General features: G+C 36.7%; 3 protein-coding genes across 4 annotated transcripts; 2 read left to right on the top strand and 1 right to left on the bottom strand.

Moving 5' to 3' along the window:
* The first annotated feature begins 354 nt into the window (after positions 1–354).
* On the top strand, positions 355–1,293 carry LOC122742137 (olfactory receptor 4F3/4F16/4F29-like). The gene has a single exon (XM_043986178.1). The coding sequence runs from the start codon at positions 355–357 to the stop codon at positions 1,291–1,293; it is 939 nt and encodes a 312-aa protein (XP_043842113.1).
* An 8,422-nt stretch (positions 1,294–9,715) lies between these two features.
* LOC122738526 (olfactory receptor 4F3/4F16/4F29-like) lies at positions 9,716–10,675 on the top strand. Its single transcript, XM_043980540.1, has one exon. The coding sequence runs from the start codon at positions 9,716–9,718 to the stop codon at positions 10,673–10,675; it is 960 nt and encodes a 319-aa protein (XP_043836475.1).
* Positions 10,676–15,345: 4,670 nt separating this feature from the next.
* Positions 15,346–21,268, bottom strand: LOC122741267 (olfactory receptor 4F3/4F16/4F29-like). Of its 2 annotated transcripts, XM_043984544.1 has the most exons (2): positions 20,367–21,268; positions 15,346–15,373 (listed from the first exon to the last, which is right to left on the bottom strand). In XM_043984544.1, the coding sequence occupies exons 1-2, from the start codon at positions 21,266–21,268 to the stop codon at positions 15,346–15,348; spliced, it is 930 nt and encodes a 309-aa protein (XP_043840479.1). The 2 variants fall into 2 exon arrangements, with proteins under 2 accessions (XP_043840479.1, XP_043840478.1); XM_043984543.1 differs by lacking the exon at positions 15,346–15,373 and having other exon boundaries at positions 20,330–21,268.
* Between the last annotated feature and the right edge of the window lie 1,010 nt (positions 21,269–22,278).

The following is a 22,278-nucleotide window of genomic DNA, read 5'->3' as shown; positions in this document are numbered from 1 at the left end:
ATTTCTTATTCTGAACTTAAACAGCAAAAAGAGCATTTACATAAATACAGCAGAACAGAAAGATTTGATATGAAAATGAATTTCTATTACACCCCACTCATTAATAATATCTCTATATGTATAGCTGTATGTCATACATACATACATATATATTTGTAGTTTACATGTTATTTTTGAAACTGTCCTGATTGAGCTTCCTTATAAACTTCTTTCTGTTTTCTTCTCTGTGTTTAAAAATGTTTTAATAACTCCCTTTTTTGGAGACATTACTGTTACTAACTCATTTCTAGTAACTTGGAATCTCTTGTTTTTTCCTTTTTAAAAGGTAACATAAGAGACAATCCTGCTGAGTCAATGGACAAAGAGAATTATTCTGTGGTGTCTGAGTTTGTATTCCTGGGACTCTCCAATTCTTGGGATATTCAACTTTTTCTCTTTGTGTTCTCCTTTATATTCTATTTGGCAAGTATGCTTGGAAACTCCCTCATTATACTCACAGTGACTTCTGACCCTCACTTGCACTCTCCTATGTATTTCCTGCTGGCCAATCTCTCCTTTATTGACCTGGGAATGTCCTCTGTTATTTCCCCTAAGATGATGAGTGATCTTTTCCGAAAGCACAAAGTCATTTCATTCTATGGTTGTATCACTCAGATGTTCTTTATTCACTTGATTGGTGGTATTGAGATGGTGCTGCTCATAGCCATGGCCTTTGACAGATATGTAGCCATATGTAAGCCTCTCCATTATCTGACCATTATGTCTCCAAGAATGTGCACTCTGCTTCTGGTTGCTGCCTGGATCATTGGTCTCATCCATTCAGTGGCCCAACTGGCTTTTGTAGTTCACTTGCCTTTCTGTGGTCCCAATGAATTGGATAGTTTTTATTGTGACTTTCCTCGATTTATCAAACTTGCTTGCACAGACACATATAGACTGCAGTTCATAGTCACTGCTAACAGTGGCTTCATGTCCCTGTGTGTGTTTTTCATCTTGATCATCTCCTACATTTTCATCTTAGTCACTGTTCAGAAACATTCATCAGGTGGTGTCTCTAAGGCCCTCTCCACACTGTCAGCTCATATCACTGTTGTGGTTTTATTTTTTGGTCCACTGATCTTTGTTTATACAAGGCCACATACCACATCACATCTGGATAACTTCCTTGCTGTCTTTGATATAGTTCTTACTCCCTCTCTTAATCCAATCATCTACACCTTAAGGAACAAAGAGATGAAGGTGGCAATGAGGAGAGTGTGCAGTCAGTTTGTGAGTTTCAGGAAAATCTCTTAAATGATTGATGAAGATATGAAAATTTTCTGTTAGAAGAATTAGTAAAGTCTGGAGGAAGAACTTGTTTGCAGGAGAAGTTACATTTTGAAAAAGCTTAATTTGAAGTATACATTATAGAAGATGAATTCAAGGGCATATAAACAAAGATGAATGAGGGGCATGGTCCTATAGGGGCCTATTCCAAGTGTGCTTAAACCCAGAATAAGTTGTGATTGGGGATGAATGTTCTGGATAACACAAAAGACTTTTAAATATCTATATTGGCGCAAGAAGAACATCTGAAAATGGGATGGGATGATTAAAAGAAGTCAGAACTACTCAATCCTTATTTTGCTTCTACCAAGGAGAATGATCTTTGAACTGGCAAACATGGAACAGCAGTAATTATTAGGCATCTGAAGTGAGGAAAAGTGAGGATGGTAAGAAGCCTGCCCTTAATGATTTAAGTCACCAGGCCTAGATGCAATACAAATCATAGTCCTGAAAAATCTGATGGATGTGATTGATGAGGTGCTGTCAGTAATCTTTAAAAAATTATGGAGAATGAGATAGAAATGGCCTTTAAGAAATGATGAAATGGGGGTAGCTAGGTGGCGCAGTGGTTAGAGCACCGACCCTGGAGTCAGGAGTACCTGAGTTCAAATCCGGCCTCAGACACTTAATACTTACTAGCTGTGTGACCCTGGGCAAGTCACTTAACCCCAATTGCCTCACTAAAAAAAAAAAAAAGAAATGATGAAATGGATGTTTTCAGAGAACCCTGGAAAGACTTGTAAGAACTAATGCAGATTGAAAGTGAGCAAAACTGAGAGAATAGTTTATGCTATGACAGTAACATTGTAAAAATAAACAAATTTGAATTACTTAGAGCTGTATCAGTGCAATGACATCATGATTTCCGAGGACCAATGATGAAGCATCACTATACACTTCCTGGTAGAGAAATATAAAAATGAGTAACTCATTTTTGGATAAGATCAATGTTGACATATCTTAATTTTCAAAGAAAGATGCTGGAACCTTAAAATTATAGATAACTTGACTGGTTCCTGGCAAAATTCCAGATTATATTGTTAATGGGATGTGGTTTAGAAAGGGAAATTTTGATCACTCTGGGCCAGCATGGATATCGAAAGAGGTAATGCTTTTTGGGTAAGATCATTTAGTAGCTCTGGGCCTTAGTTTCCTGAACTCTAAAGTGAAAGTGTATACTATGATTTAAAAAATATTTAAAGTTTTTAATCTATCATCCTAAACTGATTATGTGAGACTAACCATATATCCTTTTGTGATAAGCTTACTGTATTGATTATTTAAATATGGTAGGTATTCTTGAATTTCAGAAAAAATATTTGTCAATTTTTTAATGATCTCTTTTTGGAAAAGATAGATGTAGGCTAGATGACAGCATGCTTAGATATGGTAGATTGTAGAGGTACAGAGGATAGTATGGTTTGGTCTATCTACTGAAGATGATTCATATTAAATAAGGAGAATATCAATAGGGATAAATGTAAAGGTAACTTGGTGGCTCAGTGGATAGAGCATTGGGCCTGCAGTTAGGAAGATTTGAGTTTACATTTTGTCTCAGATACTTACTAGCTGTGTGACCCTTGGCAGGTAACCTCTCAGCTTCAGTTCTTCATCTGTAAATTGGGGAAAATAATAGCATCTACTACCCAGGGGTGTTGTAAGGATCAAATGAAATTATATTTGTGAAGTACCTTTCAAACCTTAAAGCTCTATGAAAATGCTATTATTATTAAAGTTCTAGTTGAGTTAAAAAAATCAAATTTGCAAGTATAGGATAAGGGATGCATAGTTAGATGAGAGTTTGTGTACAAAAAGCCCTGAGAGTTTTAGTGGACTGCATATTCAATTTGAGTGAATGGTGTGACATGTCATTCAAACATCTAATGTAATTCTAATGCTGCAGTAATAGAGATAAAGTGTTAGGAATAATTAATAGAGAGAAAACAGAGAAGAAGGTGTTAGTCCTTCTGGCTGCATCACATCTTCGGTATTGTGTTCAGTTCCAGAATGCCACATTTTTGGGAAGGATGTTGCTGAACTGGAGTGCATCCAGAGAAGGATGAATGGAAAAGTAAAGAAACTGGAAGCTTTGGGATATGATGATTGGTTGCAGTACTTGAGATTAATCAGCTTGAGAAGACTTTAGGAAGGTTATGATAGCTGGTGTTAGGTATTTGAAGGATTGTCATAATGAAGAGAGGTTAGACATATTCTGCTTGGACCCAGAGCATCTTGGTAGAAGTTTTTGTTGTTCAGTCATGTCCAGTTTTATGTAAACCCATGGACTTTGTTCATGGGGTTTTCTTGATAAAGATACTAGAGTGGTTTGGCATTTACTTCTCCAGGATGTCCCTATTTTACAGATGAGGAAGTGAGACAAATAGAGATTAAGTGACTAGCCCAGGATCATACAGATAAGTTTGAGGATGGATTTGAACTCAAATCTTCCTGACTCCAGGCCTGGTACTCTATCTACTGCAACACCTAGCTGCCCTTTTGTAAAAGTTGCAGAGAAGCAGATTTCAACTTGATGTAAGGAAGAAATTCCTAATAATTAGTTATATGCAAATATGGCATGGACTGCCTTGGGAAGTAGTGGATTGTTTTCTCATCACCAGAGGCTTTCTTTTTGTTTTTTGGATTGAATTTAATTATATTTCCAATTAACAGTCATTTGTTTGTAATATATCTCCTCTCCTTAGCCTAAACACTGGGGAAAAAAAACCCCCAAACGCTTGGAACAAATGCAGTCAAACAAAACAAATTTCCACATTGACCATGTCCAAAAATATGTATAATTCTGTAATTTTTCATCCTTAGTCCTTTGGAATCATAATTGATCATTATATTGGCACAGGTTTCATGTAATTTAATTTTTTCCCCATTTTTGTCATGTTGTTGTAGTAGAAACCGTTCTCTTGGTTTCATTCACTTAAATCTGCATTAGTTCATACAATTCTTCCTAGCGTCCTCTGAAACCATCCATTTTATCATTTCTTACACAAAATTGTAGTCAATTCCAATCATGCCTCATACTTTGTCCAGCACTTGAAGTTTTCTAGTAGGGGCAGGTTGAGCACTTGTTGGGAATGTTTTAGAAGGAGTTATGGCTTAAAGAAGGGTTTGAGTAAAGACCCCTGAGATTTCTTCTAATTCTGAAATTTTCAAATTTTGTAATGCAAGTGAAAATGCATAGTAGGGAGCTGGAAACCTGGGTCTAGAGCTGGAAGAAAGATTAAGGCCAGAATTTGGCAGTCATCTTTGGAATTATGATAGTTGGAATCATGGAAGTAGATTAAATCACCAAAAGGGAATGCAGATACATAAGATTTTGAGTGTGGGATTTGAGAAATGCTTATACATAAGGGGCAAAAGGAGGATGAAAATTCATGGAGACAATAGTGTAGTGGTCAGAAAGGGAAAAAGAAGCCTAAACAATCACAAGCAGGGAAGTCTAGCATACTTTAAATAAAGAAAGGAGTGGTTGAAAGATACAAATGTTGGGGGCAGCTAGGTGGCACAGTGGATAAAGCACCGGCCGTGGATTCAGAAAGACCTGAGTTCAAATCCAGCCTCAGACATTTGACACTAGCTGTGTGACCCTGGGCAAGTCACTTAACTCCTCACTGCCCCACAAAAAAGAGAAAGATACAAATGCCACAGAATGAAGATGAGAAAAGCATTAAGATTGGAGTTAACTGCTCAGCACCAACGCTGGTACAGATTTCTTTCTTGTGGATTCTAAATTGCTTATCCTAGAAACAGCCATTTTTTTCAAATAGGAAAAAAATGCCCAACAAATCAAAATAATCCCTCTCTACTTTTTTCCCCCAATAAAGAATCCTATAATTTATTTTTGAATAAAGTATTACTACCAGCCTAGTATTATAGTTTCCTCATTTTAAAATATTTAAAATGCATTTTATTGTTTTGTAAATTGGGAGGATAAATGAAATAGTGTAAATAATTTTGAAATTTTCTTTGAATCCTGACTTCACAACTTATTAGCTCTTTGATACCAGACCTTAGTGTTCCTTTAGGGAAAATGGGGGGATAATAATACCTGCACTATTTACCTCACAGCACCATTGTGATAATAAAATAGGATAATGTATGTGAAATGACTTTAAATGTAAAGGGTTATACAAATGGAAACCATTTTTATTGGTTTATTGCATATCCTCATTATTATATTCTTATTATATGTCAACACGTACACATACACACACTTACAGATTCAATAATACTTCCTTTTTCATTGAAAATTTTACTCTATTGTATTTTATGTTTCCCTCACATGCAATACTACATCTCCTTGCTTCAGTTACAATAAAAAATCCTTCAGAATTATATCTTCTGCCATTTTTCTCAGATTTGTCAGTGAATTTCCTCTCTGATAGAAATTCAATTCACTTCATTTCAACTTGATTTGACTTAATATAACCCCCCCCCAAAAAAAACCACCCCAAAACAAAAAAAAGTAACACACAAACAAATTGTCCCTGCTCTCAAGGAGCTTACATTCTACTGGGGCGGGGGACACAGCATGTAGATAAGTAAATATGAAGTCACTATATAGTAAAAACAAAGAAATTTCAAGAGTAGGATTGGTGGTAGGGTGGAGATGGGTACTAACAATAGAGTGGTCATAGTGGAAAGGATTAGGCACCAGAACTAAGCTTTGAGGCATATTAGGGTCAAGAAATATAGCTGGTATTGGTATCCTTTATACTTTAACCGTCAGGTTTTTCATTAACTTAATAAGGACCCCTTCTTTCTATTTTTTTAACCTTTCATTTAGTGGTAAGCATTTCTTGATAGTACCTTTATTCCTAGCCCTCTTTGCCTAACAATTTCTCTTAGTCCTCAGTCTTTAATCAGAGAACATGAGTTCCAAAATGAATCTATTTGAATTCTATTACCTTGTCTATGGTCCTTTATTATGTATAATCAGCACACAATTTCATACATTTAATATACAATCCAAGTAGAGTATACATTTGCATAGTATAGCCATAGCATATGATATATACTATTTCTGTTGATCGAATGTAAGCTCCTTGAGGAAAGGTACCATTTTATCTTTGTCTTTGTAGCCTAGCACTTAGAACAGTGTCTGGTATATGGCATACACTTAGTAAATTTTTGTTGGTTGATAGTTTGGAATTTTATTAAATTTTTTGAATTGATTATTAAATTAATTTATTGAATTAAAACCATTATGATCAATATTTGCAATAATGTGACTTCATCAACCACCGCACTACTATAAACACATCTCAATACAAATAAGTTGTTAAAATACTGCTGCTATTATACTGAAATTTTCATGCATATTTTTCAACTATATGGGTTACTGATAACCCTGTTACTTGATAGCTAGTTATCCAGGTTAAAAGGCAGTGATGCTGCTGACTTTCCTGCCTAAGGATTTACATTAAAGTGTTGTCTTGCCACTCATGCCTTCCTTTATTCTGTAGAAGAGGGATTATTTCTAATAAACCAGATTTAATTACAAGAATTGGTGGTCATTAATCTATTTACTTGCCTCATTGTTCCTGGACTAAATATGGAGTGGTTTGGGACATACCCTGAAATTTGCTTTTTAGATTAATGGTTTCTCATCAGGTTTTTATTCTTGTTCCTTGTCTTTCTTACAGACATGGAATGCAAGAAAAAAAATCTGTTGTTCTGAGTCCTGTGGTTATTTGATATCTGATTATTGGACACATTCTATTCTGCATGAATTTTAAATGAAGTGGTCACTCAGTATTTGCTATTTCCAACTAAGTTGGAAAGTTTTTTCCATAATTTAAGCCAGTCATTTATTACTTTATCATATGATATCACTAGCACCAGTACCACCAGCATCAATCAGTACTATCCACCAGCATCACCAAAATCAGTACAACCAGTAACAAATGCAAACACCACTAAGACAACTAAGACAGAAAAATAAGGCTTTAAGCACTGCCTCTGAAACATTCTGATACATACTCTGACTCTATGGCAAGTCATTTAACCTCTGAGGGAAGCTTGACATTTTCTAAAACTATAAGCTAAGCATAAGGTGCCAAACTGCACTGGCAGAAAGATTTTCATTGGGAATTTCCTATGCTAATGAAATCATAGATGCATCTCCATCCCAACAATAGCAATAGTTGAAATTTTTGCAAAGCCTTATGGCTTGCAAAGTGTTTAATGTACATACATTATTTTCTCATTTAAACTAACTTGGAAGCTAACTTTTAGAATTCAACCCATTTGTAAATTGGAGGCTGGCTGAAATGCATTGGAGCTCATTCACTTGATGACCAGAGTCATCTTAATCATTTTTCAACATCAACAAATCAATTGTTTTGCTTCCAATTTACTTGGGGTGGATTCTTTTTAGATCAAATTGGGAGTCTTATGGACTCCACATTTTGATCTGTTTTTTTTAAAAAGTTGAAACATCCATGTAGTTTCTTTTCCTATTTTCTAGATTAAATTGTATAGGACACACACTAGAATTCTGGAAATAGTATAATTGTCATTACATTTCTGAAATTACATTTTTTAGTGTTTTCTAGGTATTACTCTTTATTCATATCATTAAATAAAGATCACTAAATTGCTGAAGAAAAATGATAAAAGGCTTCCAAGAAAGGTCCTCTTCTTAATGTCTTCTCTCCTTGGAAAAATAACAATTTTAGGAGATAAATTATTTGCCATGTGAGTTCAGGTTGTAGTCTCAAATATCTGCAGCATCACTTGGTTGCTGCCAATCAGAGATACTAATTAGCTGCTTTTCTTATTATAGTAACCTCTTACATAGCTCTTTGTGTTGAAGGGAAATGATACCACAGGGGAGGAAGTTGAAATATTTGAGGTCTTTGAGAATACTACTTGTTGGAGATGTTTTGAAAGGTCATGTGTGGTAGGTTGGACTGGATGGCCTCTTAAGTTCTTTTCAAATTTTATATTGTGTGGTTTTGTGATGACCAATGTTTAGTTTAATTAATTAGTCAAATCTACCCTGCTAGTCACCCACTAATTGAGGCTCATTTCACACCAAATGAATTTCCTTTTATTTCAACCAGCTCACTAAATCACCTAATCTCCAGCAGCCATTTCTCTTCATCCCCTCTCCTTTTCCTTTCATTACTTAGGAACCCTCCTAACATTTTGACCTTTGGGAAAACTGCCATTACTTATGGCATGATTCCCAGGTCAAGTAAATCCCAGAATGGCTATTCCCAAGTCTCAGCAACATCACCTGATCACTAACATTGTCTGATAATTACCTTTACAACCTGGAAAAAGCTGCAAAGAACCTTTTCTTTTGGAAGATATTTTACTGTAAGAGAGAATTTTAAACTCTCTGAGATTCTTAGGTTTCTGAATGTTACTGTCTCTCTCTTTCACAGAACAGGTGAGATAGCTACCATTAAAATATTTATGAGTCTTGCCCCACCTACATGGCTTTTTGTTCTTCTCTATAATCTGTACTTTATTTACAATTCTATTGATTTTTTTTCTTTTCTCCTTGGTTGTTTGTCTCCACTACCATTCATCTATCCAGTCTATCTAGCAACAAATATTTACTGAGTATTCAGTATTCAAAAAGCTCTCTGTTAGACTTTAGGGGAGATAGAGATGACTAAAACATTGTCCTAAACCTTAAAGAATTTATAATCTAGTTGTGGTCACAAGGCATATGGTGAGGCAATGTTGAGCTTAATTTCTGTCTTTGTGTTTTGGGATATAAATGGACAGGGCCCTAGATTTGAAGACACAGGACCTATATCCAAATAATCTGTCACTATAGAGTTCAAATCTCAACCCCATTTTAACTGTATGACCTTAAAGTCATTTAGCTTTGAGAGTAGAACTAGCCCATGTTGTAAGCTAAATACATAAAATGAGGTTTTGGCTGGTAACTTCTATAAACCCATTTTTCAGATTTAATATGAAGGCATTGGATAAGATTTAATTTTTAAGTTTTCTTTCAACTCTAAAATCTCATGAGTTCTAAGAATATATGAAACTAAGTTTGGGTAACATGTATAAAAACCCATGAATTAGCCCTTCTAAAATAATTCTCAGAGTAGCATACATGAACACAGGGATAAATTTCTATTGTCTATGGCAATAGGTTTGATAAGAAATATTGGCAGGAGATGGTAGGTGTAGCAATGCCTAGTGCTGAGGAACAAGTTAGTTCAGTACCAGTGGTGATCCTCAAGACAGGTTGTGTTGTTGTTGACAGTCTTCCTTGTTGTGAGGCAATAATTATGAGAGCATATGCACTTCTCTTAGGCTCTCCCAATGATCTCTCTTTTTCTGACTCTTTTTTCACACTTTTCCCTTTTAGGTTACTTCAGAACTAGTCATGCTGATTTAGATAATGGATGTAGCAAATCAATCTACGGTTTCTGAGTTTGTGTTGATGGGACTCACCAATTCTTGGGTGATGCAAATTTTTCTCTTTGTATTTGCCTCTATGTTCTGTTTGGCAAGTATCCTGGGGAACAGCCTGATTGTTCTCACAGTAGCCTCTGACTCTCACTTACAATCCCCCATGTACTTCCTATTGGCCCACCTCTCCTTCATTGACATAATTGATTCCTGCATTGCAACTCCTAGGATGATTACTGACCTTTTTAGGAAGCAGAAACTAATTTCTTTTGAAGGTTGTATTTCTCAGATCTTCTTTATTCATGCTGTTGGGGCTACTGAAATGGTGCTTCTCATAGCCATGGCCTTTGACCACTACATTGCAATATGTAAACCCCTCCACTACTTGACTATTATGAACCTAAGAGTGTGCATTTCTATTCTAGTAACTTCTTGGACAATTGGAATCTCTCACTCCTTCATCCAGTTGGCCTTTGTGATAAAGTTGCCCTTCTGTGGCCCTAACAAAGTAGACAGCTTTTACTGCGACCTTCCTCGGTTCATTAGACTTGCCTGCACAGACACTTACAGACTGCAGTTTCTGATTACTGCCAATAGTGGGTTCATCTCTCTGGGAGCCTTCTTCATTTTGATAATTTCTTACATTGTGATCCTGATCACTGTCCGGCAGCACTCTTCTGGGGGTTCATCCAAGGCCCTCTCTACACTGTCAGCTCACATCTCTGTGGTGATCCTGTTCTTTGGTCCATGCATCTTTGTCTATGTGTGGCCATTTCCCACATTTCCAGTGGACAAATATCTTGCCCTTTTTGACTCAATTATCACTCCCTTTCTGAACCCCACCATCTACACACTAAGGAACAAAGAGATGAAAATGGCAATGAGGAAACTATGGAATCTCATGCGATCAAGACTTATGACACTCATGAGGTCCCAGAGAATCTCTTAAATTCCTTCCTTGGATTAGAAAGGGTACTAGGGTTATTTCTTGGGCTGACTACAGTTGAGATATGAAATCCTTGCTGCAGTATTTAATTATAATATATAGAACACACCAAGCTTTTTGAGTCTATGGAATGTGTGTACCAAGACAATATAAGACATTTCCTAATTTCTTTGTGGTGTGATCAGTATTGGCACTCAACTATTTACTTTGCCAACATCTGAGGACCAGATAGAATCTCTTTCTGTAAAGCCAGTATGTAAATGGCTAACAAAGCTTATATCCTACCCACTCCTCAGCATTCCATCTATAGTGCCAAAGAGAGACTTTTGATAGATGTTAGATATAATCATATTGCTCATGAATCCTAATTAAACCCTAGTATAATAAGCCACAATTGAAGATGATTTTTCTGACCTGAGAGATTAAACAATATTCCTCATTCTATTTTATCAGAAACATTACATACGATCATAGAATTTTAGATTTAAAGCTAGAAGGGATCTTAAGTCAATTAGTCTGATGCCTTTATTTAGCAAATGAGGAAATTATAGCCAAGAGAGGTTAAAATACTTGCCCAAGGTCACACAAGAGTTGAGTAGCAGAACCAGGGCTAGAATCAAGTACTCTTACTCCAATTACAGTTGTTGAGCTTTGCTGGTTGTGGTTTTATAATTTCATTCCTAAGAGCATACATCCCTTTGGGTCAACATCCTTTCCAAAATAGTAAGTTTTTGGATATTATCCATTCTTTCCGTTAGTCCTTTGAAATCTGGATTGAGTTAATGTTTGTCTTCTTTTCCTCATTAATTCTATAATACTTAAGCTACCCGACACTAAGATTTCTCACTTATTTGTACTTTGTTAATAAATTTCTCATTCATACTCAATAATCCTGTTCAGTGAGGATTTTTGAATACTTAATGAGGACACTTGAATCTTCTCTATTCCCCATGTTGCTTTTTCTTCTCTTTCTTATGCCTAGAATAATTTGTTTAGCTCTAAAAAGAAGCTATCTGGGGCAGCTAGGTGGCTCAGTGGATAAAGCACCAGCCTTGGATTCAGGAGTACCCGGGTTCAAATCCGGCCTCAGACACTTGACACTTACTAGCTGTGTGACCCTGGGCAAGTCACTTAACCCCCATTGCCCCGCCAAAAAAAAAAAAAGAAGTTATCCTTTTATAAAATAATTACTTGAGAGAAAAGTTTAAAGTATTTTCCTTCTTAGCAAAAACAGTAGGAAAAAACCCCTTTCTCTTTGGAGGGCAAGGGAAATTTGTAAAAAGAGCTGTAAGGAATTTAATTCATGAAAGTTTTGTTGGCCAAACTGTATTCTGAATAATCAGAGAAGGCAACAGGAATCAATTCATGTAAGCTACGAGGTAGTAACTTCGACTCAAAATGAAAGATTGAAGATCAATAGTATTTGGAAAGCAGAAGTAAAAAATGATGAACAATAAGACACTAGAAAGTACCAGTTGGAAGAATCAATATAAAGCTTTTGTTTTGTTTTATTCAAGTGAAGAAGAGTTCATAATAACAGGGGATGGGAATAATGAAACATTAAAGAAAAAGAATGAGTGTAAATTATTGAGTTATGATTGAGTTATGATAGAGGACACCAATATGATAATCTTGTAGTTCAGGTTTTAACAGAGATCGGGAAGCAATAATGTGCAGTAATTAAAAAAATTTCAAGACTTCCTAGGTAATTCAATTGATGGTGATTGAAAAAAATGAAAGGTTTAGGGCTACTTGTTAAGTTAAGTGCCCAAGAAGTATGGTGTTAGAGGGAAAAGGAGAAATGAAATTCAGTGCCAGGAAGAAAAGGATGGAGAAATTAATTATGAACTGTCTTAACTCAAAACCTTTCCCCACATGTCTAATGTGCTAATATTAATCATATGAGCAAGGAGTTGATGCTACCAGAATTTATTTTATATAAAATGAAAAATAAAATGGAATCACTAAAAGGACAGTGAGCAATGGGGAGTTCATTGGTATAGGAAGAAGCTGGATATCTACATGAAGCCATAGAAGAATTAACTTCTCCTAAATTCAGCTCATTCCCTAAGGGGAAAAAAAATCACCTGTTAGACTAATAGAGAGAACTGTGAGTTAACTCCTTGTTATCAGACAAGTGAAAAGAATTGGGGAGCTAGGTGGCACAGTGGATAAAGCACTGGCCCTGGAGTCAGGAGGACCTAAGGACTCAGATACTTGACACTTACTAGCTGTATGACCCTGGGCAAGTCACTTAATCCTGATTGCATCTTGCCCCACCCCCAACCCCCCCCCAAAAAAAAAAGAGAAAGAAGAAAAGAAAAGAAAGAGAAAGAAAGAAGAAAGGAAGGAAGGAAGGAAGGAAAGAAAGAAAGAAAGAAAGGAAGGAAGGAAGGAAGGAAGGAAAAAAGGAAGAAAGGAAGAAAAAGAAAGAAAGAAAATCTACCTCTGGCTGCCTTATTATCTCCAAACAAATCATCATGTGGTGAACTACGGGATAGTGTCTGCTCATAACACAGGTACTACATACTTATATGGATACAGACTGTTTCTTTAATGACATGTAAGCTCCTTGAGGGCATGGACTATTTTGTTTTTGTCTTTGTATCACCAGCACTTTACATGGTAGGTGCTAATAAGTCCTAGTTGATTGGTTCTCCTACTCTGAATATAATATGATTGATAGATCATGTTACTAGATCCCCAATTTAAAGGAATCCCCTTTTAAGGGTATCTCCTTACTGGGCTATAATGAGTTGCCTTCTCTTTTGTGGCTATTTTGAATAATGGAGGGCCATATACATTTACTATTTTTTCTTTGTTTTGTTTCCATTTTTGTTGATATCTTATTTCTATATCACCTTCACTCTGAAAGTATGCTTTTCATTTCCCCTAGGTGGCATGGTGGATACACCATTAGACTGTAGTTCAGGAATACCTGAAATAAAATACTGCCTTAGACACTTTCTAGCTGTGTGATCCTGGGCAAGGCTCAGCTGCCTTATGTATAAATTGTAAAAAATATTAAAATAGCACCTACATTCCAGAGATTTTATGAAGATATAATGAAATAACATATATAAAGTGATTTATAAACTTCAAAAATAATTTGATAACTTTTATTATTATTAAATATTATTACCCAGCAAACTGTCCCATAACAAGGAACATAAAGGAAAGAGTAAAAATTTCAACAAAACTTATAAGTCAACCAAGTTTGATGGTATATGTAATGTTTCATGCCTATAGTTCCCTACCTCTGTAGAGAAGAAAAAAAGGTACATTTTCTCACTTCTTCTCTGGGCGTGTGATCTTTTATGGAAATTTTTACTTGTTATTGCTATTTTAGGATCTAAAATCTCAAAGGAGAGGATATTTGGTTCTCCTTCCTCCCCCAGCCCAATTGACATTGATATAGGATTAAATCACAGATGAGGAAGGATTAAAGGACATCCCTTGGGGGATACTTTCTCCAACTGTTCTCTACTAGCTCTTCTTGCCTTCAGTAACCAAGTCTTATAGGATCATAGACTTAGAGCTGGAAAGAACCTTAGATTCCATCCGGTTCCATCCCTCACATTTAAAAAAATAAGAAATTAAGGCCCACATTGAATACTTTATCATCTGTGATTATGTCAAGGTGACTATTAGTGAGATGGGAGGTAGGGTGAAAGAGATGGGGAAACCAAATTCCTTCTACCTTCCAAATGAATGGTTGTAATAGCAAAATCTTGGGTTGGGATGAATAGAAACAGAGACTCCTCACTGCAACCCTGGTTTGGGGAAGATATCTGAATTGATATCTAAATGAAGCAGGGTTTGTATCACTTGAGCTACCATATCCTAAATACTATACTTGCTATCTCCATGTTGTGTGCCTCTTTCTCACCAAAATAGCTAGTGGGCTGGTAGAATCTTTCCTTCCATCAATTCTAACCTTCCCAATTCCAAATCAATGTGTGTCATACCCCACTTCATCGATAAGCTGTGGGCAAAATAATTGCCCCAAATCCTGGAATTGATCCAGGATGGGGCCCTATATAGACCACCTTATGTATATGTATGGTGAGAGTCAGTGATTCTAATACTTTTTTTGGTGTCTGGATCCCTTTATGTTCCTGAAAATCATTAAGGGCCTTACCAAAGAACTTTTAGTTTATATCTATTGATTCTTACCATATTAGAAGTTAAAATATTTTAGCATTATTATGATAATAGTTTTGACCTTCTGGACATCCTGAAAATGTTTCAGGATCCAGTAGGGGTTCCTAGACCACATTTTGAGGATCATTGGTAGGAGAATAAGTTCTGGTCTTGGAGTAAGGAGAGAATGGGGTTAAATGATACCTCAGACTCTTAATAGTGATTTGATCCTATAGAAGCTACTTCTCTCCTATGAACCTCAGTTACTTTATTTATGAAATGGGATAATGTCAGTAGTTTCTACTTCACCTGGCTCCTGTAAGAATAAAATTAGATACATATGTATCTGTGTATGTTCTCAAACCATCCTCAGCTGCTAGATGGAACACACCTTCTTCTCAATTCTATTTTTCTTAATTTTTTTCCTGGCTATTCCTTCTTGTCTCATTTGATGGTTTGGCATTCATTTTCTGCTTCCTAATTGTGGGTATACAGAAAGACTCTATTCTGGATCCTTTTCTAGTTTCTTTCTACCCTAGATTTCCTATCATCCTAGACCTAGCCATGCTCAGCTGTTTCAGACCAGATGATCAGGGATATTACAACAGAAGCCTGGTATTGCCATTTCTTACAGGATTGTAATCTCTAGTGTCTGACTTCTAAATTTACAAGCTTCCCTATTAATCTAGCCAATGGACGAACTAGTCTGAGACCATTTTCACATCTCAATCAAAAAGTCATTGACCTATGTTATTATCTCCATTAGATTCAATAAATTATCTGGAATAGAGTGTCCCATAAGCAGATTCCTCATGCAAATCACTTTTTCAGTTTTCCACTAATTGCCTCTTCCTAGCTATCAGGGCTCTAATTTATGAGAAGTTACTGATATACAACCAGCAACCTATTGCTTCACATTATCTCCAGTTTAATCCCTTCTTGACCCTTTTGCTGGGGGTACCTTAGGAAGGGAATCATTACTATAATGTAGGGGGGGGCATATTTTCTCTCCATGCTAGTCTCCAGACTATGGTGTCTTCTGCTTTATGGTTCTCTACCGGTTGATGCAACGTTACTACATTGGCCAGTATGACTCCCAAGAGTTCTTTCATCTTGATATACTACTCTATACTTTCTCTTCATTTCTTCAACTCTTCAACCTTCATAGTGAAGCAGGTCCAAAGGTCTTAGGAGGGTTGCCTCTTCTCCTGGTGTGATTGTACCTACGGTCCTCTGGAATGACTATGCCCATGCCCTTATCTCTTGCATACCAACCCATCAGACTAATCTTATAGATACTAGTACTAGTACCCTCTCCCCCCAAAAGAGAATTATTTTTTAACATTGGATGAAAGTATTCCAGATTATAGCTTTCCAGAAGCATTCCATTACACCAAAGGCAGTACATATGGTATAGAGGTTGATGTGTTCCACGGATGTATTGACTGGAACAGTTATCTTCCTGTCTCAATAATTTGTCTGTACTGCCTTCTAAGCTATGCTAATGATTAGAGATATAAAGAACCTTAGAGATCATGTAGTCAAAACCCGAAGACAGTGTAGAATGATGGACAGAGTTTTGAACTTTGAGGATTGGGTTCAAATCCCACCTCAGACAGGGTGGGATCATGAATAAGGAGGGATTTCACAAAATAGATAGGTCTCAAATTTAGCACTTGGAATATGAATAGGATTCTGGTAGAATTGAAAGAAAAGGTTATCTAGGTGGGAAAATTATGTGAGCAAAAGTAAAGAGGTAAAAAAAATTACAGAATCATTTTATGGGACATTGAAGTTTTATGAAATGCCCAATTTTTAAATCATCTTTTCAACCTGAGTTGGTCTTCACCCTATTGTGTTGACTTTCACCCTATTTATTATGTAGGGTTGCTTTAAAGTACCTAAAGTGAAGAATATTATCTACCTTCATTTGATATTACTCATTTTTGGGGGGGTGGGGTAATGAGGGTTAAGTGACTTGCCCAGGGTCACACAGGTAGTAAGTGTCAAGTGTCTGAGACCAGATTTGAACTCAGGTCCTCCTGAATCCAGGGCCAGAGCTTTATCCACTGTGCCACCTAGCTGCCCCCTAAAGATTAATTTCTTTAACTTTTTCTCCCAGGTACCAAATTCCATTCTTTCCTTGATCTCCACCAAAAAACTGCTCATTTACTTGATAAGTGACCCTTGTTTTATTTTATTTTCTAGAATCCCTTTGAATTGAACTGCCTAAGGGAGCCCAAGAGCTGATTATTTCTCTACTGCCTATTGTTAACTCAGTTGCTATGCAATACCCAAATTGTAAAATCACTATCCTGTTGTTCAGGCAGCTAGGTGGTGTAGTAGGTAGAGCAGTAAACTTAAATTCATCTTCATAAGTTCAAATATGGGCTTGGACACTTACTAGTCCTGTGACCTTGGGTATGTCATTTAACCCTGTTTGATTCAGTTCCTCATCTATAAAATGAGCTTGAAAAGGAAATGGCAGACTACTCCAGTATCTTTGCCAAGAAAATTCCATTTGGGGGTTGTAAAGAGTTGGAGATGACTGAAATGATTGAACAACAACAACATCCTGTAGTTCTCCATCTTTATGTAATAATTTTTGACTAGTATTCCTTTTAAAAAATTGACTTCTCTCTACACTCTACTTCATCATCACCTGAATAAACAAACATGTTTTGTGTTGAACCACAAAACTAGTCCTATCTTCTATTCTCCTTTCACCATTCCCTACCCATGCTTTCCAAATGTCAACACTGAAACTTTGTTAGTTGATTTATTCTTATATGAATGAATGAAAGATGAAAAAGAATTTACTGAATGCCTGCTTGGTGCCAAGCACTTTGCTAAGCACTAGAGATATAAATACGAAAGCACAGACAGTCCCTGCCCTCAAAGAGTTGACATTCTAATAAGGAGAGGCAATACATACATGATGTAATGGACAGGGAACAGTATTTTGGCTTAGAAAATTAAAAAGATAGTGAGTGGAGCCATAGAAAAGTACACTGACTCTATCTTTCCTGTAGCAATAGCAGTATTGATTTGATCATGGTTCCAGAACTGTATTGAGGGAGGAGCATGTGAAGAATACAAGTGCAGTGATATGATGAGAAGACAGACAGGGCATGTGAGAAAATAATTATAAATAATGAATTTATTCGAGACCCAGATCAGTTCCATTCCTCCCCCCCACTTCCCCCCTCCCTATCCCCCCCTCCACTTCATTAAGTCCAATTCTTAGGAGTAAATTCTAATCTTGTAGAATTTGTATTTGTATTTGTATTGTATTGTATTGTAGCCCAAGGGTACAATAGAGATGGAGACTGATTCTTTCATTTAGCTAAGTGAACTGATGGGACTATACCACATCTGGACTTTGCCTTTGCCTTCAGTGATAGTGTTTTGCATACTTCTCTATTATATCATGGATAGAACACATTTTAATTTGGACCACCCTCAAGTCATGACAACCAATGGAATTGAATGATACTAACCAATTAGCTTTGATCAATGTATAATGACCAGCCTCTATGAAAAGAGGATAAAAACCTTGATCATGTCCAGATCTTGGCTCCCACTTTGCCATTCTTGGCTCAGAATGTGGTCGCTTGGTATGTGCTCTTCCTTTTAGGCCTTGAGACCACGTGCTGTCACTCTGAGAGACAAAATGGGTCTGGGGCTTTTCTCCTGCCTGTGCTAACTGCCAAGCAGTCAACTCTTTACTGGTATATATGATATTAATTAATAATAAATGCTTACTGACAAAATGGGTATAATAGTCATTAATATATAAGTAGCAATTAATTTAGAAAATACAGTTTAGCACAAATCATTTAAAAAACACAGGCAAAAAGTGAAGCAAGATTAGAGTCTCTTAGATATAGTGAGCCACATGGGACAATCAGGATGATGGGTGATATGGGGTTGGGTTGTATCAAGGAATATGGGACTATTAAAGTTTAAACTGGCCTACTAGCCAAAGAACAACACACCTTGAGAAGTAAGAGAGGTAAGCCCATTAGGTGTGGCTGCTGCCTGATGGGCTCCAGGGGACAGAGATAGCTCTAGAAGTCAGGACCACCACATCACTCAAGCTTTTCCCCACCCCCAAAGGGAACTTTCTAATGTCAGGTGGTGATCACCACATCTGCAGTCTATAAAAGTTTTTGCCTTTCTTCTGTTTGAGGAGATAGGTATCTCAGAGAATCATGTCTCTGAACCATCTCCCCTTGAGAGAAGCCTTGACTTCTCTCTGTTATTTTCTCTGGTACCTAAATAAAAAAATATTTTATTCAAATTGGATTTGTGTGTGATAGGGTGTTATTCTTTGAAGATGAATACCTAAGGATCCCCAATGATTTCCCTCATGACAATGGGCGACCCTGTGCAGGAGTTCTGGAACTGAAAGAGTTAAATCTTTCAGGGAATTTGACCTAGGTTGCAAGGCTGCTGGTGAGGGGATGGCTGAGGAGCACTGAAACATGTCTGGGGCCTCCTAGATTTGGTGAACCATGCTGGGATAAAAGGGAACCCAGAGAAGGAGTTCTGGAGCTGAAAGGGTGTGGTCTCTGGTATAATGAGAGAGGTGGTTAGGTGATTGACAAGACAATGGCTGGGGAGCCAAGTTAAATATGACTGGGGCCTTCTGGAGGTAACAAGCTACAATATCCTATGTTAGTCCACTTCTATGGCTTTAACTGAGTATTTGCTTTGTAGTTTAGCTCTTATGACACATATATATGACATATTAATATAACATATGTAGTATGACATACATAATATGACACAAAATATTTCTTATACTTCCCTTTTTTCCAACCACATCTCTCAAAACTAGGGTGAACTTCTTTACTCTGTATCAATCAAGAAGAAAATATTGTAAACTCTCTTTTTCTCTACAAAAATGATTTTCCAAAGGAATGATTATTTGGTTCAAACAGAAACAAATCATCCTAGTGATAAGATACAGGGAGAGAAGTAGGTCAGGACATTGAAAGTTTCAACTAGATGGAAAAGCACCCCAACCTTTCTAATTAAGTAGGCTGAGTGATATAACAGAAACAAACTTGAATGAGAAATATTGTCTAATATCTTAAGTTAGAACTGTTTTCTTCATATGCAAAATGTGGCTTTTACATTAGGGTTTAGTTATGTATGGTGGAGAGTAAGCAACATGACCATATTTAGAGTCAATCAGAAGCCTCTATTTGGCACAAGAGAGGGAGAAGGATAGGTGGGGCATTATCTTTGTAGACCCTTTGCATACTGGCATTACAGAAAAAACAACATTCTATCTACTCCTCAGAAACTGTAAAAGAAAAAAAAAAGCCAGACCAGAGAGAGATTAAATGTTTAGTTAAATGCTTAATGCTGTTTTGGTTCATGGCTTTCAGAACCTCAGAAAGTTTGGTTTATTCTATATATTTAGATTCTAACACTGCAATGAAGGATCTTCTGCCTTAATTGTTGTCAGTCCAAGGTTGAAATCCCTTCTTTCCATCCAAGGAATTAAGACATACTTGGGGATCTCATGAGCTGACTCCACAGTCTCTTCATTGACATTTTCATCTCTTTGTTCCTTAATGTGTAGATGGTGGGGTTCAGAAAAGGAGTGATAATTGAGTCAAAAAGGGCAAGATATTTGTCCACTGGAAATGTGGGAAATGGCCACACATAGACAAAGATGCATGGACCAAAGAACAGGATCACCACAGAGATGTGAGCTGACAGTGTAGAGAGGGCCTTGGATGAACCCCCAGAAGAGTGCTGCCGGACAGTGATCAGGATCACAATGTAGGAGATGATCAAAATGAAGAAGGCTCCCAGAGAGATGAACCCACTATTGGCAGTAACTAGGAATTGCAGTCTGTAAGTGTCTGTGCAGGCAAGTCTAATGAACCGAGGAAGGTCGCAGTAAAAGCTGTCTACTTTGTTAGGGCCACAGAAGGGCAATTTTATCACAAAGGCCAACTGGAGGAAGGAGTGAGAGATTCCAATTGTCCAGGAAATGATCACAATAGAAATGCAAACTCTTAGGTTCATAATAGTCAAGTAGTGGAGGGGCTTACATATTGCAATGTAGCGGTCAAAGGCCATGGCTATGAGAAGCACCATTTCAGTAGCCCCAGCAGCATGAATAAAGAAGATCTGAGAAACACATCCTCCAAAGGAAATGATTTTGTGCTTCCTGAAAAGGTCACTAATCATCTTAGGGGTCACAATGAAGGAATCAATCATGTCAATGAAGGAGAGGTTGGCCAATAGGAAGTACATGGGGGATTGTAAGTGAGAGTCAGAGGCTACTGTGAGCACAATCAGGCTGTTCCCCAGCATACTTGCCAAACTGAACACAGAGGCAAATACAAAGAGAAAAATCTGAATCACCCAAGAATCAGTGAGTCCCATCAATATGAATTCAGAAACCACAGATTGGTTGGTTCCATCCATTGATCAACATAGCCAGTTCTGCAGTTAGCTAAAGGTCACTAGATTAAAGGCAACCAGAAAAAAAGGCAAGTGAGTGGGAATTCTGAATGGAAAGGTTCTTCTTATATTTTGAAAAGCATTTATTTACATTTGGGAATTATTAAGTATCCGTCCACACAGTGTGATTCAGAAATCACTCTTGGCAATGACACAATAGCCCATATTACTACACCTACCACCATTTGACCATGCTTCCCACAAACTCATTAACTTGTCCCTGTTTGTCCATGTTACTTTGACAATTTACATAGAAATGTATTTTGATAACATAACTTATTAATTCAAGGACTTAGATATATGAATATATCTTAATTCATGAAGATCTGAGATCAGATCTGATTTCAGATACTTCTTAACTGTGTGACCCTGGGCAAGTCACTTAACCTCTTGCATGCCTTAGTTTTCTCAAATGAAAATAGGGATTATAGTAGTACCTACCTTACAAGGTTGTTGTGTGGATGAAATGAGATATTTGTAAAATGCTTGAACAGTATTTGACATATGGAAGGCACTTAATAAATGTTTATTTCCTTTTCTCCTTCCCCTTTTAATGTTGACAAAACATATTTCCATATGCTCATTGAATTTTAGAGGTGAAAGAGACCTTTGAGATGAGATCTAGTCCAATGCCTTCATTATACAGCTGAGAAAACCGAGATTTATGGAAGTTATCAAATAAAAACTTTATATAACATACTTAGCCTATAATATATTTAGTCTTGCTCTTAAATGTACATTACAAAGGAGTTCCACTACATTTCTTATTAAGTTTGTGTTCATTGGAGTCTGAATGCAGATTGAAGCATACTTTTTTACTTTTAGTTTTTTTTTATGTGTTTTTCTTTTGGTTCGTTTTCTTCTTTCACAATATGACGTGGAAATATATTTTACATAATTGCACACATATAACCTATATAAATTTGCTTACCATCTTAAGGTGGGGTGGGAGTTGAGGGAGAGTGGGAGAAAAT

The sequence above is a fragment of the Dromiciops gliroides genome, chromosome 2 (genome assembly GCF_019393635.1).
Source record: "Dromiciops gliroides isolate mDroGli1 chromosome 2, mDroGli1.pri, whole genome shotgun sequence".
In the NCBI taxonomy this organism is placed as follows: domain Eukaryota; kingdom Metazoa; phylum Chordata; class Mammalia; order Microbiotheria; family Microbiotheriidae; genus Dromiciops; species Dromiciops gliroides.
The sequence above is the reverse complement of the archived record's forward strand: the minus strand, read 5'-3'. Positions and strand labels throughout refer to the sequence as shown.

What these genes read in the sequence shown, in the direction of transcription:
- LOC122738526 (XM_043980540.1), top strand. Translation starts at nt 9,716, where the DNA reads ATGGATGTAGCAAATCAATCTACGGTTTCTGAGTTTGTGTTGATGGGA.
- LOC122741267 (XM_043984543.1), bottom strand. Translation starts at nt 21,268, where the DNA reads ATGGATGGAACCAACCAATCTGTGGTTTCTGAATTCATATTGATGGGA.
- LOC122742137 (XM_043986178.1), top strand. Translation starts at nt 355, where the DNA reads ATGGACAAAGAGAATTATTCTGTGGTGTCTGAGTTTGTATTCCTGGGA.